General features: G+C 39.7%; 2 protein-coding genes across 8 annotated transcripts; one reads left to right on the forward strand and one right to left on the reverse strand.

The window, feature by feature from the left end:
• The first annotated feature begins 144 nt into the window (after positions 1-144).
• Positions 145-11,020, forward strand: LOC306986579 (uncharacterized protein). Of its 7 annotated transcripts, none has more exons than XM_079589944.1 (6): positions 145-258; positions 348-436; positions 1,061-1,286; positions 1,702-1,893; positions 6,819-7,010; positions 8,007-11,014. In XM_079589944.1, the coding sequence occupies exons 3-6, from the start codon at positions 1,077-1,079 to the stop codon at positions 9,024-9,026; spliced, it is 1,614 nt and encodes a 537-aa protein (XP_079446070.1). In that variant the 5' UTR covers positions 145-258; positions 348-436; positions 1,061-1,076; the 3' UTR covers positions 9,027-11,014. The 7 variants fall into 7 exon arrangements, 5 of the variants coding, with proteins under 5 accessions (XP_079446070.1, XP_079446067.1, XP_079446069.1 ...); XR_013794995.1 differs by having other exon boundaries at positions 158-436; positions 8,007-10,303; positions 10,367-11,018; XM_079589942.1 differs by having other exon boundaries at positions 192-258; positions 1,699-1,893.
• A 1,037-nt stretch (positions 11,021-12,057) lies between these two features.
• On the reverse strand, positions 12,058-17,641 carry nelfe (negative elongation factor complex member E). The gene is made up of 11 exons (XM_079590982.1): positions 17,414-17,641; positions 17,179-17,263; positions 16,221-16,290; positions 15,993-16,138; positions 15,832-15,906; positions 15,187-15,224; positions 14,819-15,096; positions 14,510-14,654; positions 13,781-13,835; positions 12,941-13,043; positions 12,058-12,843 (listed from the first exon to the last, which is right to left on the reverse strand). The coding sequence occupies exons 2-11, from the start codon at positions 17,251-17,253 to the stop codon at positions 12,770-12,772; spliced, it is 1,059 nt and encodes a 352-aa protein (XP_079447108.1). The 5' UTR covers positions 17,254-17,263; positions 17,414-17,641; the 3' UTR covers positions 12,058-12,769.
• Positions 17,642-17,659: the final 18 nt, after the last annotated feature.

Consider the following 17,659-nt stretch of genomic DNA (forward strand, 5'->3'; position numbering starts at 1 on the left):
ACAATGTTTTTAAGCTCATGTATGCACGTTAGAGTAGAGTAAACAAACAAGCGGTTGGCTCTTGAACACAGCCGCCATATTAGCGTTACGTCGCCAATATCGTGTCTGTTGTCTACGTGGGCTTTTATTTTGAAAATCGTCTTTAGGGTTCGAAATTTCCTGTTTAGTTTTCTGACTTCATTTCAATCTGCGAATTTTAGCTGTTAAAATTTTAGCTGTGTTTAAAACACACGGAGCAAAATAGAAAATATATTGTAGGTATGACCGAACTTAGACGCATAAAAACAACAGACTTTTGTAAACGAGTTCAGTTTGAGTGTTTTAGTTTGATGTTTTCGCTATTCCAGTGATGTGGATGAAGCTGGGTTGATCAACAGACACCATACATGTGTTTGTGTTCTGCATTATTGATTTCTTCTCAATAAATCACTGTCAAGTAAGTTCATGTTATTTATCAGATTAGTTTGTAGTGTAGTGAAGACTGTGTTAGACATTCTGTCTGAACAAAAGACGATACATTAGCTACTTTACAACAATGTAATTAACGTGCAATAACAATGCTCATATGTGCAGCTGCTGCTTTGTTCTAAATATGAATGAATGACGTTATGAGAATATTCATGGACATGTTGTTTCTGATGCGTATTTTTTTACGTTAAATTAAATATTTACTTGTAGCTGCTATAGTAACTTAACTTCAGTGTCACGAAAAAAAAACGGTTACACTTTATTTGGTAACACTTTATTTTACAGTGTCCTTGTATTTACAATAGTATTATTAACAGTTAATTATGCATAATTACATGCAACTAACCCTCAACCAAACCCTAATCCTACCCTAACTCTATAGTAAGTAACATTACATGCACTTAATTAATATTACTCAGTACTTAAATATATAATTGCACTGTAACAATGACACCATAAAATAAAGTGTAACCCTTTATTTTAAGCTGACGTAGTTACATTGTACTTACTCAAATAAGTACTGAGTAATATTAATTAACTAGCCTACATGTACTTACAGTGTGTGTGTGTGTGTGTGTGTTTTTTCCTTTAGCTTCCTGTGGAACAACATGAATGGGGATGTGGTGAGTTTCCGTTTGCCCGGGCATGGAGACAACACCCTGAGTAACATGAACTCCCTGCGGGCACAGCAGCACTTCTGTGACGTCACCATCGTGGCGGGAGGCAGGCGCATGTTCAGGGGTCATAAGGTTGTGCTGGCTGCTTGCTCTGCATTTCTCAGGGACCAGTTTCTCCTGAACCCCTCATCAGAGCTACAGGTGAACAGCGTCTCATACAATCCGAGTTATTAAGTTAGAGGGTCATCAGAAGCGAACCATTGGATCTTTCTTCTGTATCATTAGTGTTGCTTTGGTCCATTTTACTTTCTATGTAGTGGATCAAATAAATGAGTGTGCTACCAGTTAGCGTACAATTATTTTGATGCCATTCTTTCCCATTTTTCAAGCATTTAGTCCAATTAAACCCATCCCTTTCTTACAATCGGCTGCAAGCTCACATTTAGATCTGCCTTCATTCATACACAACAAACAATAAATAGAACCAGGTCCCTGCCTTAAACATTTTTCCATTCCCTTCGGATGTACTATATGGATCACTTATATGGAAGAAAAGATCTATCGCTACTACCGCTTCTTAGCAATTCTATTAAATAATGCTCTCTCTGTTCAGCAGGTGTCGATGTTGCACAGCTCAACTGTAGTATGTGAACTCCTCCAGTCCTGTTACACAGGGATGCTGCAGTTCAGTGCCAGAGAAATTGTGAACTACCTGACCGCAGCCAGCTACCTGCAGATGGAGCATGTAGTGGAGAAATGCAGAGGAGCCCTGAGCCAGTACATGCAGCCCCGGAGTCGCAGCCCAATTGTGAGTATTCCAAACTCAAACACTATTACAGACCTTGTTTCTTCTTAATGAAATAGTTCATCCAGAAATAAAAATCCTGTCTTGGAGGACACAATCTTTTCTGTACATTTACATGGAAGACACTTTTATGCAAAGCAACTTACAATAGAGGAACATAAGCAATTTACTGTTCGCAAAGACCCGCCCCCTTTAGTTACTGTTGCTATGTCCGACAAGCTACGCCGCTCTCACGCCACACCATGTTCTCACGCAGTGAAAAATACATCGCGGAGAAGAGAGCACTCTGACATCGCGCCGACAGACAGGACATACCTGGTTACTTTTGGGTTACTTTTGATATTAAACAAAGTCTCACCTTTCAAATTTGGTAATTTTTTAAAAGAAATTTAAACAATAAATACAGTTTTGTGGCTCTTTCATGCGTCTGACAGATCGCTGTAGAGCCTTAGTTAAAGCTGCCCGTGAACCAATCATCTCTTCCTTCTAGTTAATTTCACTCTAAGCTCTATCAAATAAACATGAATGAACATAAGAAGGAATGTTGTTTTAGCCGCGGAAAGGCGTCAGTACACTCCGTTTTTCAAGTTCAAATCCTCCCATGTTAATCTACTAACTCTCCTGACTGCTTTGTCGGACAAAATGGCGGATGGAGAAGTATGATTTAGAGCCCTGCATTTCAGCCCGAGCCCGACGGGCCCCGACTTATTTACGCCCCTAGGGCCGGGCTTCGGGCCAATTTTCACGTCATAGTTCACACGCGGGCCGGGCCTCGGGCCTGTTTTAGGCTTATCCTTCTTTTTATAGCCTATTTCAGACATGTATTAAAATTAAATATGAGAAGTTGACGATGGAAAAACAAACATCGAAAGACGTTTTAAATCACACTGACATATGACTGACACATGACAGTCTGCTCGCGCTCGCGCACACGCACGCACGCACACAGGTTCCCCGGCGGCACGACCCAAGATTTGCGCGACCGGCTCGCTGTTTTTAGTGTCCCCACCAGTAGCAGAAGTATAGCGAGCGTGACTTCAGCGTTGCTGGAATAGTTCAAGAAAAAAGTACGACTGGATTAAAACCTTCCACTGTGGATAGCCTACTGTGATTTTTCTTCACGATGCTCTGTAAGAAACTGTTCTTAGCCATGTTAGGGGGCTGTCTTGTTGGTTTTCGTTTGAAAACGACTTTATTTTCATCAGTCTGTTGGAAACTATTGGAAATAAGAATGGCCATGTTCTGTAGTGAAGACTTGATTTTTGAGGTAAGATAATCTGCATGTTTGTTTTTAATTTAATGCCATTTATTTGATTTGTTTAGATTGTAGGCTATAGCTCATTTCGTTTGCGAGCGCTGTTGCGACTGTGAGCAGCAGAGCAGTTTGCCTCAGCTTTTAAAAAATGATAATAAACGTTTAAACTAGGCCTATAACTGTCTATGTGTGATATGCTTAAGGTGTTTTATGGATTATATTGTAGCCAAGTAAAGTGTTGATTTGAGAGGCTAAATGGATCAAACATGTTTAACTCGCTGTTGGCTGCTTGGTCGTCAATAAAAAAAACTAAAAGAAACCGAACATTTGTCTAAATTAACTTAATAAAGAAATGAAAAGAAACATAACTAACAAAAACGGAAATATTTTAATGGCTGCAAATATCTAGTTTGCCCTAGGCCAGGCTACAGCTCTGTATAAAAAATAAAAAATAAAAAAACGGGCTCGGGTAGGACTCGGGCTGATAATTATGATGAGCTGTCGGACACGGGCCGGGCTAGGGCCTGAGCGTCCCGGGCCAGGGCCGGGCTAGGGCCTAGATTTGAGGCCCGTGCAGGGCTCTAGTATGATTGGTCATATCACATGTCAATCAAGCTCCCTGCGAAGGGTCAATTAGTCACAGAGCCAACAATATTTAAAGTATACAATCCCAGGTTTATTAGCAAGCTCGATTAGGATACAAGATAGAGCAGGGGAGAAATGCAGAGAAGATAATACAACTTAGATAATTTTGTGTGTGTGTGTGTGTGTGTGTAAGGCCCCGTTTAGATCTGGTATTAAGAAGCATTTTCATCAATCCGATCACAAGTGGATGACTCTAAATACAGGTGTAAACGGGGTCTAAAAAGTTTTGATCTTGTCTACTTTTGACCACTTCCAGAGGTAGTCGAAAATGCATTCGACCAGATTGCTATCGTGGTGTAGACGGTGATTGTGTCGTATGTGTTCCACAAAAGACTTTTGTGCCTACTTTCTGCCTACTGGCCTAACATTATGGTAAGCGTGCTAGCCAGACGGGATTTAAACTTTGTCGGCTGAAGTTTGGTTTGAGATGAAAACGTACCAAGCGCAATGTTCTCTCACCATTCCTGATTTCTAACACACACTTACCGCATTTGCAGTGGTCTTGCAGCTTTCAGAGCAGAAACAGAAGCTGCTAAACTCTGTATGTTTTTCAGTCGTCTCCTTTCGCGTTCATATGTAAATTGCTGCAGCTTATTTTGTCCATTAGATCGAAAGATAAAAGACCCCTCCCCTCGAACAAATCAGGACATAAGTGGTCGAAAGTGGACAAAATAGAAGGATTAAAACACCAGGTGTAAACGGGAATGTATCTCCCTCGTCCACTTGTGATCTGATTGACCAAACCGCATCTTAATATCAGGTGTAAACAGGGCCTAAGGGCATTGGTTAAAGTTTGTGAAGTGGTTAAATGCTTGTAGAAGAGGTGTCTTCAGCCGTTTCTTGAAAGTTGTGATGTTCTCAGTGCCTCGGGTGGAGGTTTGCAGCTCATTCCACCAGAGAGGATCAGAGAGAGTGAAGGTTTTGGAGAGTGGCTTTGTGCCTTTTTTGTCAGGAAACAAGAAGGCGCCACTCATTCAGTGACCGTAGCTGGCGGGTGAGAGCTCACACTTGCAAGCGTGAATTGAGATAGGAAGGTGTTGTTCCAGTGGCAGTCCTGAAAGCCAGCACCAAAACCTTAAATTTGATTTTGGCCACAACTGGGAGCCAGTGCAGTTAGATCAGGAGGGGTGTGACGTGGGTCTTCTTTGGCTGATTGAAGACCAGACGTTTTGTCACATTCTGGACCATCTGCTGAGACACTCTAAGCTCTAACAGACAAAATGCTTCTCAAAATCCATGCAAACGACCAGAGGCTGTAATGCTATAAAAAGGACTAGTAAAAGGGGTTCATACGAATTGAGATTTGTTATCCAAGTCTTAGTTTTGTGTAAGAAATGGACTGAAATTTAAGATGTTAGTATTTGACAATAGTGGCTTTCGCACCTGGTAGTTATAGAGCTGGTAAGTCCCGCCTCCTCCGTAAAACCCCACTGGACCTCAAAGTTGAAAAACCGTCAATGCAAGTGAATGGGAGAAAATAATTATTTTCTGGTCCCGTTCGAATTGTGCCATGAATGTGAACATATGTTGTCTGTGAATTTTTTATATAATCTTTCGTGTGAAGAATGCTACAATTTAGCGGGTAGAAGTTTGATACGGGTAGACTTTGTGTGAGAGCACTTTGTGGACTACAACTCTTCGCTGCTTTCGACGCGTTTGAAACGTCAACACCACTAGCTCACGGCTCTAGCTCATGGATCCCACTAGACATGGCTGTGTCTTTGGTGCACTTCACCGCCTTCTTTCAGGGAGAGGACAAAATCGTTGAGGTTGGCGAAAACCACGGGTAAGTCAACTTTATGGGGTGACGTCACATAGGCGACATGTAGTCTTTCTCGTTATGTCTTTTCCACAACTGCTAGCCGACGAATCATACCATATACTGTCAAACTTGTAACATGAAAGATTATATAAAAAATTCACAGACAACATATGTTCACATTCATGGCACAATTCAAACGGGACCAGAAAATAATTATTTTCTCCCATTCACTTGCATTGACGGTTTTTCAACTTTGAGGTCCAGCGGGGTTTTACGGAGGGGGCGGGACTTACCAGCTCTATAGGAACTCAGTTATAGGAACTAGCCACCAGGGCAGTCAATGACTAAATGTTCCTAGGTCCATTTTCCTGGTTGCATTCGCACCGGCATTCAGAACTCTAAAGTGACATAAGCCGGCCGACAGTGACATCATTTAAGCGTGGCATTCAAGGTCAACAACTGGAGAATGGAGGACACCGTTATCTGAGCTGTGATTTTGTTGTGTGCTGTGGGCTTTGTGATATCAGAGAAGATGAAATGTAGATGTATAAGTTATGTGATTAAAAGGAAAAAGGAGGGCTAATAGACAAAATATCCTACGACAACTTACATTGCTACATTTCTTTGAGAAAAAAAAACACAATGCCGGAGACAAAGGCGACAGGTAAATGCCATCTAACGCTGTTTTCTATGTTCGTGGAGTCAGTTCGTGGAGTATATGTTGTAAACTGTGTGTTTACACAGCTTTTCGGTGTTTCGTATGGCATGTGTTTGGCCAACGTCACTGTTAGTTGCTATTGTGCTAGGTAGGAGCTAGTTCCCAGTTCCTGCTCTGCGAACACGCCAAAAAGCTGGTCCTTCCACCAATATTATAGGAACTATAAAACCGTTCCTCTGGTGCGAAAGCCTCAACTGTCCTCTGCAGTAGTTCTTGAATGGTTTCAGAAAACTGAAAAATACAACAAAGAAAACTGAAAAATACTTTTTGTTTTTGTTGGAGCTTGATAGCCCATGGTGATTGTTTGATTCAATAAAAAAGGTAACTGCTAAAGATGTTTGGAATGACATGAGGGAATGACATGAGAGTAAATGATAACAGAATTGAAATGACACGAGGGTCAACATGAGAGTAAATGATTAACTATCTATATAAAAATTTATTGTAATGCAAAAACAGTGCAACATTGCAATTCTTTCTCACTCCCTCCCTCCATTTCCACTTTGTTCTTGTTCATTCATTGTCTATTACTCTTATGATCTATTTAGACTGTGAAATCAGAAGACCCTCAGTCTATGCCAGTGATTGTCAGTGGAAGTACCCATTCACTGGGATCTATTTCATCTCCTTCTGATACTGCATCGCTGCATCCGCACAGTTCAGGAAAGGAGCTCCAGGCTGCTGATGCTGAACTCTCCAACATCCCTCTCAAAGATGACAGTGATTTGACCATACACCATGTAAATATCTGTTGGATTTGATTCAGAAGCTAATAGATTAAATCAAATGCATGTGTTTGCATGTAGATTTGATGTCGTCTTAATCTCAAAGGAAAATACAGAGGGACCGTTCACACTGACAGCCCTATTACTAGAATTTGTCAAGTTGATATTGGTGGTTGTAGTAGTCGTCCCTGTTGATGGATAGACGAATATGAAACATGTTTCCATGATTTTGTCCCTGAAAAATGCCATGCAGTGATTTCTGTGAACATTTTTTAGCAAAACTATTTTTTTTTTTGGAATCCTTCAGAATTTTTAATTAATTGCAAAAAAAGGAGCAAGATCTGGTTGAGTTGCGTTGGTGATGTGTTTAAACTTTAAACGGTTATGGTTAACGGTTATCAGAGCACATTGTGCTTTTCTTATGGAGGGGCTTCACAGAGATGGGAACTAAACATAGCGTTACTTATAGACTTTGAAGAGAGGTACTGCAATAATGTAAAATATGTGAAAAAAAGCTTAATAATTAGTCATTTAAAATCAAAACCAAGACTTTAAGGGCATAATATGCCCCCTTTAAATAGAGACACTATTAAAACCACATATTGCTAGAGTTTTGAGAAAAGAAAGGATCTGAGATTTGTATAATGGCCTTCTGGAAAACTTAATGGCTAAATAAAAACATTATTCAATGTTTAATTGTAAAATTCATTATTCAAAATCTAAATTATTGCAATGTTCCTTAATTTTACATCGCCAGCAAAATCATGACAAATTGTGTATGTTCACAATAAAGCCCAGCCATATGTGGTAGGCACATAACTGCTCAGTTGCAGATATTTGCATAAAGACTTTTGCAACAGATATGTCGCATCAAATTGCTAAAATGAATTACTTTTGGTTGCTGCATATTGCTGTCAGTTTGAACTTCCCTAATCAAGATCAGCTCTTATTTTGCCAGCTTGCTCGTTTGCATCCAACAAGTTCAACTAATTTATGTTTTCACCATGACAGATTAGAGGATCAGATGGATCTGTCCACTTCGAGGGAGAGGACGGGCATGAAAGTGACATCTTTCAGGTGCACATCAATGATGAACATCATGACCCAGAGAAGTCGCCCGGTGCTGGGGAGGAAGACAGAGAAGCTGTTGTTGTATTAGACGACCACTGTCAGCTGGACACAGGCATAGATGAGTCCAATATGGAGGGGCGAGCCAAAGGTAACGGCCTCCGAGGGTCGGGCCGCATGTGGAAACGACGCAACGGAGAACACAGGGGAGGCAGAGGAAGAGGCTTTAAACACAGAAAGCGGTACACCTTCAAGGACCGCAAGCTCTTGGGTAACTATCAGGAAGCTTGGCGCTTTCCAACCCCAGATGAGATTATGGGTAGTTTTGGAGCGGACTTTGGGGCCAATTACCTGCCCAATCAACATCTTGCCGACGGTACCCTCCGCGTTGACTACAGGGCTGGAGAGGGACAAGGAGAAGAGATCGGCTCCGATGGAGCTCCTGCACACTTCGGTGTGGAAGCTTCCAGCGGGGAAGAAGCAATGGGAGTCGGGGCGCCTTCAAATGAGCGTGGCGCTGCTGACGAGTCCGTGGCAGTGGTGGGATCCACGTCTTGCGTAACTGGACCAGTAGTGTGTGAGCAGTGCGGATTAGCGTTTTCCTCAACACAGGATTTAGCCATGCATTCCCTGTCGACACACAGGCTATATGTGTGTCCATGCTGTGGGAAGCACTTCAGCCACTCCAGTAACCTCAACCGCCACATGATCGTCCATCGCGGCTCTTCAAAGCTCCACTGCTGCCCCCTGTGCCACAAGACCTTCACTCAGAAGTCAACACTGTGCGACCACATGAACCTGCACAGCGGGGAGCGCCCGCACGTGTGCGCATACTGCCACGTCAGCTTTGCCCACAAGCCTGCTCTACGCCGCCACCTGAAGGAGCAACACGGAAGGACCACAGCCCAAAATTACTTGGAGATGCAGCGAAACAATGAGGGCAGTGTTGGGGGAGGAGTTTAGATCACATTTGATCATCGGTAGTGTGGGTTGTTACAATGAAATCAAAATTAACCTTGTTTTTTTTTTTAAATACATGTTTGTAGGCTTATTGTGCATAATTTATCAGTGCACATTAGGAAAAAAAATGTTTATCTTCGTAATCAATATATAATAACTTTATGGTTGCTTCAAAATGATTTCGAATTGTCATTGTGTAGGCCAAACACTGCCAAAGCATTTGCTCTTTAGCCTCGAGAAACTAAATTATAGTGCCCTTGTTAAGACCAATTGACACTGACCAAGGGCAACAGACACTTCTCTTGTTTTTGCCGTTGTTGGCATTGGTCGGCACTTGTTTTCGCATGTTCAATTGGCATTTGTCGGGTAGCAGAATTTCTGAGAAGGGACGTACTGTCATCTGGGGATTGCCTGTGTTGGTCGCCGTCTGTCAGTGCAGTGTGGTCTTTATATTCACTTAGGGACAGTTTACCCAAAAATGAAATTCTACAATTTCCTTATGTCAGGCGTCTCCAACCTTATTTCATTTGAGAGCTACTTTAAAAAAATTAAAGTGGCTGAGAGCTACTCATGTTATTCAATACTTAAATCTCTTAAAGAATGTATCCTAACTCTCAAATGAACAATAATGAAAATAGTGTTTTTTTCTTTATTTTCTTAGCTTGAACGCTCTCTTTATAGCCTGGGAAAACCTTGACGAACTTCCGGACAATTTGAGATTTGCTCTGCAAGTCAGTCTGGCCAAGAGCCTATTCAAGCCCATTTCCAATTTTTCAAAATCGAGGCACCAATCACAAACGTTGAGGCGGGCTTTACACGATGACGATAGCTCTGATTGGTTTTAGGTCTATCCGATTTCGCCCAGAGGCATTTGAGCCATGTCCGTTGGTGACGCCTCTGTAAATGGTCTGTGAATGACCCTTCCCCAGACCCACTCTCAGTTACAACTGAGAAGGGTCTGGTGTCAACCAGGCTACTCTCTTTACTCATCCTGCTGCAAACAAGCCTTGTAGCCATATGAGCGTGATGATGCTGATTGAAACTTAAATGTCCTGATAAGGTTTTTTCTTATGTTGGTTTTTATTCTTTTATATTGTAAGTACATCTGCATGTTCATAAATAAATAAATAATCTTACGGCTGATATGTCAAATACTTTGTCAAAATACTTCATATGCTTTGGAGGGGGTGGGACACTATTAGCTCAATCTGTTTGGATGAAAAGGACTACGTCTTGGCGAGCTACCTTAAAGGGATGGTTCACCCAAAAATGAAAATTCTGTCATCATTTACTCATGATCAAGTTGTAACCAAACAGTTGATGGGCCCCATTGACTTCCATAGGGCCCATCAACTGTTTGTGTACCCAATTTTTTTCCAAAATATCATCTTTTGTGTTCAGCAGAAGAAAGAAATTCATACAGGTTTGGAACAACTTGAGGGTGAGTAAATGATGACAGAATTTAAATTTTTGGGTAAACTATCCCTTTAAATCAGGCCATGAGTGGCGTGTTGGAGACCCCTGCCTTATGTTGTTCTAAACCTTAATAACTTTTTTCTGTGAAGCATAGAAGATATTTTGAAAAGTGTCCTGGTGTTTTTTTTTATTTGTTCAAACATTTAAAATCAACGAGGTCCAATATTGTTTGAACCTCAACACTCTTGTCTTTTGCAATATTGACAGAATTTCCATTTTTGGGTGAACTATCTGTTTACACCACATAAGAGCACAAATACTACGGTTTTCTGTTCCTCTTTATGGGTTAAAGATCACTACAAGTGAGCAGACAATATGGACACCAAGGGAAGGTCTAGCATATCTATTGCTTGTAAGAGTGATAAACATGTTTAATGCAAACAAAATGTTCATGAATTAGTACTGTGCGTGATAAGGAAAGTAAGAAAACGTGTTTGTTATTTTTGCTGTAGTGCAATTTTAGTGTCTGTATGTCGCCAATTCCATAAAAGCCTTATTAAAAAGCTTTTGTTCCAACTGTTTTTTTTTCTTGCTGTGAATTAATTTTACATTTACAAGTGTGTAATTTCATTATTTACTCGCCCTCATCACATTACAAACATCTATGACTTTCATTTGCGGAATACAAAAACCAAACAGCTTTGGTCACCATTGAATGGACAAAAAAACCACACCAGATGTTTCTCAAAATTACGGGAGCCCTGAACCGCAACGTAAAAAAAAAAAAATTCTATAAATCTTTAATCTTAAATCTCGAAATGCTAGAATTTTTTTTTCATCGATTTTCTTTTTTTTCCCCACAGATTCCTTTTTTTTTTTGGGTACAGATACATTTTTTTTTTATACTTTGCGGTTCAGAGCTTCCGTACAAAATACCTTATGTGCCACAGAATAAAATTTGTCATACAGGTTTGCAATGACATGTGGGTCAGTGCATTTTCAAGTTTTCCAGTATATCCAGTCACCACCATTGGTTTCCTTTGCTTCCTAGAGGCTGCTGTCCAACATTTGAACGCTATATTCTAGTTTGCAACCTGCTCTTCCTATCTGGGTTCTTCCAACAATCTTTTGATACTTCCACCTTGTTCACAATCTCTTCCGCTTTTAAAGCATGTCCAGTTGTGATGCAAGTCTGGCCACCTCTTACTGACTGATCTGATGGTTTCTGTAGCTCCAGATGTGACTTCTCCTGTTTGTATCCCAGAGTGATAACAGCTGTTATACATTTCTTCTAGACAGTGCTACGTCTGAAAGACAACCTGGTAAGCCAAGTGGCTTTCTGGTGTAATTGTTAGCCATCTTTGTCACTGCAACTGTCTTTAGCAACCACATCGGGCGATGGTAGTGCGAATCAATGATCCATCTTATCCAGACCTCTTTCAGCTTCTTCAACACCAACCCTGCCATGTGTTTATCCAAATAATCTACTGTATAGGCTCTCTCTAAGCTTCAAATATGCTTCTCTACCATATCTGGGATACTGTCCCCCTCCACATTGAATGATATCCGGTCATTCCTCACTCCTTTATGAATAGAAAGGGCATGTTTTTGTCAGTTTGTATATGCAGCTGTCTAAAAAAAGACTTGTAACACCATTCATGTAGCTGCATAACGCTGGCAATCTCACCATATCTTATCACAATTGAGATCATCTCAAACATTGGCGTAAACAGGATGGGAGAGATGAAACAACCCATTGCCATTCCCTTTTCCAGTTGCTGCCAACTAGTTGTGAAATGCTAAACAGGGTTTATATAACAGTGCATGCCTCTGTATTTGTATTCTGTTTCCCTTTAGGCAAAACCAGAGCTCATTTCATCAATAGCATCTAATGTTGTGGATTGTTGCGGGGAGGAGCTTGTTCCACACAGCAGAGGACTGCAGTAAATCGGTTATTATTCATATACATAACTATCCATACAAAGCACAGATTCGCTTGATGTCACCTGAAAAAAAAACTGAAAAGAAGCTTATAGTTTCTGCCTGTTAACTGTTCACTGAGGTAATTATTTGTTAGTTTGTCTAGATTTTAAAGTATTGCCCCACACGTAGACGGTTTGAGGTTTGATTGATTTATTGAACACAACAACATAAAGCATAACTGAGCTAAATGTCCAGAGACACTGAGCAGTAAACACACTCAAACATCATAATAATTACTTAAGAAAAGTAAAGTTTTATCACTTCTGTGAAAAACTAAATGTCTGCTTTAAGTAGACGATCTGATGCTGGACCTCTTTAGAAATTTAGCATGTGCTAAACAACTGTTTTTAAAGGAAATCTTCGCTGTAGACGACCTGGCTCCGTTTGTCTCTGTACGAGCCCTTGGCACTGTTCTGCACAGCTGTGAAGGAGGGAGATAGAAAAGGGGAAATGGGTTAGTGAAGTGTGCAACACTCAGTCTCCTTGACAGGTTTTTCCTGTGAAATGTCCTTATTTACCAAGAGAGGCCCAGACAGATTTCCCTGTGGCGGCATCAAGCATGGGCTGCTTCCTGGCAATGCTGACTTTGATGTTGACGTCACCCACAGTAGTGCCATTCAGCTGAGAGGCAGAAAGAGTGGAAAAGGGGTTTCTTTCAGTGAATAAATAAAGATCTGTTAAATCCTAATGCCTTTAAAGGGATCATATTGCAGAAAACAGGATTTTCCTTGTGGATTTGTAATACAGGAGTGTTGATGTACAATGTAGACAAGCTTGAATATACACAGTACAAAGCTCCACAGTCCACACCAGACTATTTATGGATGCTAAGCTGCAAAACTTGACCATTAGAGCTTGAGTGACTGTCCATAAAAGTAGTAGGCGAGTGCTCACAAGTAGCATCACGTGTGTGGTCGGCTTCGAATGCACCAGAACTATTCAAATTAATTTTCTTTAATTAAAATAAAGCTGAAATAGAAGTTGATATACTAAAATGATTAAAACTGAAATAAAAAAATTACAAGCTAAATAGAAATATAAAAAAACTATTAAAATATAAGGACACAATTTGGATAGACTAAATATTTTTCTGCTATGGCCTTGTATACGGCAAGTATGGATTACCAAAACAATTATGGATTACGACTAGTCCTTATTGACCACATGCGGTCAAGTGAACGACTACATGTGAAGTGATTAGCCTGTCATAACTGAGGTTATTTACATATGGAAGTCTTAAAAAACAACGGCAGAAAAAACATGTTGAATTTAGGGTCAGAGAAGATGCATTGTAAATATAAAAATATGATGCTACAATAGTGTAGAAAGTGGCCCCATAAAGAGAATGGACCACTGACCTCTGCCACAGCCTGGTCTGCTGATTCCATCTTCTCAAAGGTCACGAAGGCACAACTGGTAAGAGACAGAGGGGAAACATTTTTATATTTTGGTTTTCCAGACTTGTTTTAGACACACTACTGTTCAAAAGTTTGGGGTTAGTAAGATTTTATTTTTAAAGAAATTTGGCAAGTATACAATAAATTGATCAAAAGTGACAGTAAAGACATTTATGAGGATACAAAAGCTTTCTATTTGCCACAAAAATCCTGAAAAAAAAATGTATCACTGTTTCCACAAAAATAATTAATAGGCACAGCTGTTTTCAACATTGATAATAATAAAAATGTTTCTTGAGCAGCAAATCAGCATATTTGAATCATTTCTGAAGAATCGTTTGACTGAAGACAGTAATGATGATGCTGAAAATTCAGCTTTGCCATCACAGAAATAAATTACATTTTTACTCTATTTTGTAGCCGTATAGTCTTATATTTAAAAAAAAATCTTACTGACCCCAAACGTTTGAATGGTAGTGTTCTTGTATATCCCTGGAAATCTACCATTACAAAAGATGAGACTTGTAATTAAAACTTTCCTAGTGATGTCTAAAATTACAAAATATACTAGATCCCGGTTCAATTTATTCTTGTTTCAACCAAATCAATCATATAAGCTTTTCTATAGACAATCAAGTGAGTAGGTTCCTCCCTTTCCAAATGTCCAAAAGGATCAGAAAACAATCGTACTTGCGTGGTGAGTCCATTGAAAGGTCGATGATGTTGCCATGTTGAGCAAAGGCTGAGCGCAAACTGTCTTCCACCATACCTGTGCCGTATACATACACTGTGTTTCCTTTGCGCACCCCTCTGCGCTCTGGATACGAGTCTGACCCTGAACAACATTACAGAAGATAATTAGACTTCCAGATTTTCAACAGAACAAAGCTTATTACCATTAAGGATAACAAAACGCATATCCATGAAATATAAATAAACATTGCAATACAACAATATTAATTATTTTAAATCAACTTATTGTTGCACAGATTCACTTACGTCTGTAGGGTCCGTCCCGCTCTCGGTCTCGTTCTCTGTCTCGTTCTCTGTCCCTGTCACGATCTTTGTCCCTGTCTCTGTCCCTTTCTCTATCCCGGCTCCGGTCTCGTTCACTATCCCGGCCTCTTTCACGGTCCCTCTCTCTGTCCCGGTCTCTGTCTCTGTCTCGATCTTTCTCCCAGTCTACCTCTCTTTCCCGTTCCCGCTCAGGATCTCGAATCAACATCCCTCCCTCATCATCACCACCACCACCACGAGCTCGATCTCCAGGAACAAAACTGTGGGACAGAAAAAAAAACAGTCTAATATTCGACTACAATACTGTTTTTCTATGACGGTTTATATTATTCTGAGTCTGACAGTCTCACCTCTCATACAGGGATTTCCTGTGGGCTCGTTTAGCAGACTACAGCGAGAAGAAACAACATTATGTAAAGTCAAGTTTACTGACACATCCACCGGCCAAAAAAAAAGTCACTGTTTAGATTTAAATAGGCAAATGCTTAAGAGTCTATGATTGGATCATTACTGCAGTGATTTTATATGTTTGGCAACAGTTCTTCTAACCCTAACTGATGGAGTGTGTAGCTTTTAATTTCTTAAACAACCATGTATGAAGACACATTATGGCCATATTCCAGGAAGACAATGTCAAGATGAATCAGGATCAAATTGTGAAAGAATGGTTGGGAGGGAGCTTGAAGAACCATTTTCACACATGAATTGGCACCTCTGAGTCCAGACCCTAAATTCATTGAAAGTCGTGCTGGAGGAGACTTTACAGAGTGCACTGTCAATACAAGATCTCGTGGAAGTAACATCACAACATTTATTTCCATCAATTAGAGTTAGAACAACTGTTGCCACCACATTATAAAAGCTGTAAGCCACACACGGAAGTGCGTTACGTTCTTTTACCACAGTTAAAGAGGCTCTGCTTGATGCTGTGGCTAATGAATCACTGAAATGTACAGCTGTGAGTAGATCATTTCTACAGTGTAAAATAACATTACATCAGGAGGCTCTTCATCTGTAGAGACGCTCCTTTGAAATGGCAGGAATGCTGGGGCAGAACCTTTCTCTGGATCCTGGGAAACAAAGAAACTCCATAAATAGCTATGTATGACAAATAGAAAAATCATGATATTAATGAGGTAAAAAAATAGTTTCTTACTTTAAGTTTACCCTCAAGTGTTCTGGAGCGCTTGAAGCCTGAGTTCTTGTTCTCTGATTTGATGGCACTGATGGCTCCAGACTTGATCAGCTTTTTCGCTTGCTCTGTTGCTGTCGCTGTGTCCACCACTGGCTGATCTGACAAAGCTTAACAGAGATAGCGAGAGAGAGATCACTTGTAGAGCACAGATTTCATCTGGAAATTTCAGAGATCCACAGATTTACTTACTGCGCTTCAGTCCTGTCTGGCTCGTCTGATTGGTGGAGCTCTGTTTCTTCAGAGCCATTAGGGCCTTTTTCTACATAAAGTGAAATGAAGGCAGACAATACAACATGTAAAATGGATAGTTTATATATGAGTATTATATGGAAGCCGATTTCCCCCACGTAAGAAAAATAATCATGCTTTGGTAAAAGTCATAAATATAACATAAGTAATCAAAAATGGTGACATCCTAAGTCCTAATTATGAGTCATAGTTATGACTTTTTATGTGATAATTTTGACTATGTCATAATTATGACTTAGTATCCCATAACTATGATTTACCGACGCATGTTTTTTTTTCTTATATGGTGAAATTGGACTTCAATAGTAATAGATAGCAATAGACAGTCTTGCTCATTATTACATGAGCCATTTTGGCTTTATTTTTCTTAATTAAAAAATGACAAAGTGTAATATGTCATGTGTTGTTGTTCATCTGAGGTTGTGTTTAATTTAAAAACCAGATTTTTTATATATGCCTTGATACGTAAAACCATTAAATTCAAAAGGGTGTACTTTCTTTTTCACATGACTGTATTATAGAGTAGTCAATATTTGAAGTGGATCAAAAATGTTAATCAAAGTTGTCCTAAGACAAGAACGGATATTGTTCAAAATCATGTATAACTGTGATGAAAGGTTTTGATCCACCTCAAATGTTGACTACTGTATATACCAGTATAATTAAAACAACGTTGAATCAACTGACTTGAGCCGAAAAATGACATTATTGTCTTCTGCAGAGCTGATTTACAGCTGAAATTGCTTCATGACTGATACATTTTGCAATATTAACAGAACACTGTTTTTGTTTTTTTATTGTGAATCTGCTTTGAAACAGTTTGTATTGCCTAAAGCGCAGCAAGCAATTTTTGGTTACAGAAAATTCGTATATTGAGAACAGTAACGATAGTTTTTACCTTTTTCTTTAATTTGGCATATTTCTTCTGCAATGCTTCCTCCTCTTCTGTCAGTGAGCTGGGAAATATTGCCATTTTGATGGATCTCAAGAGAAAAACAACAGTAATATGTTACAACAGATGTCCTTTCCACATCACCTTAGCACGTTATCGAGGTTCCCGTTACATTGGGGTTTTAACAGTTTTCATGAAAAAATGTAAACTGCATAAAATACGCTACTTTATATTTAACTACCGTGAATTCGAAGGATGAATTTAAAAGAATGAACGTCTGCAGTTCCTTTTTCGGCGCGCAAATGTGACGTCATCTACTATCTTCCGAGGTTCCAGTCAAAACAAAACAAAAATGTCCATACCTATTTTTAATTTTACCCATTTTTAAATGCGTTAAAAACGTAAATTTATTTTAGATCACGCACATAGACCATTATTTTGAAAAGTACTAAATAAAAAAAATATTAATAAAAAAAATAAAAAAAAC

Source organism: Phoxinus phoxinus, assembly GCF_949152265.1.
Source record: "Phoxinus phoxinus genome assembly, chromosome: 19".
Taxonomy (NCBI): domain Eukaryota; kingdom Metazoa; phylum Chordata; class Actinopteri; order Cypriniformes; family Leuciscidae; genus Phoxinus; species Phoxinus phoxinus.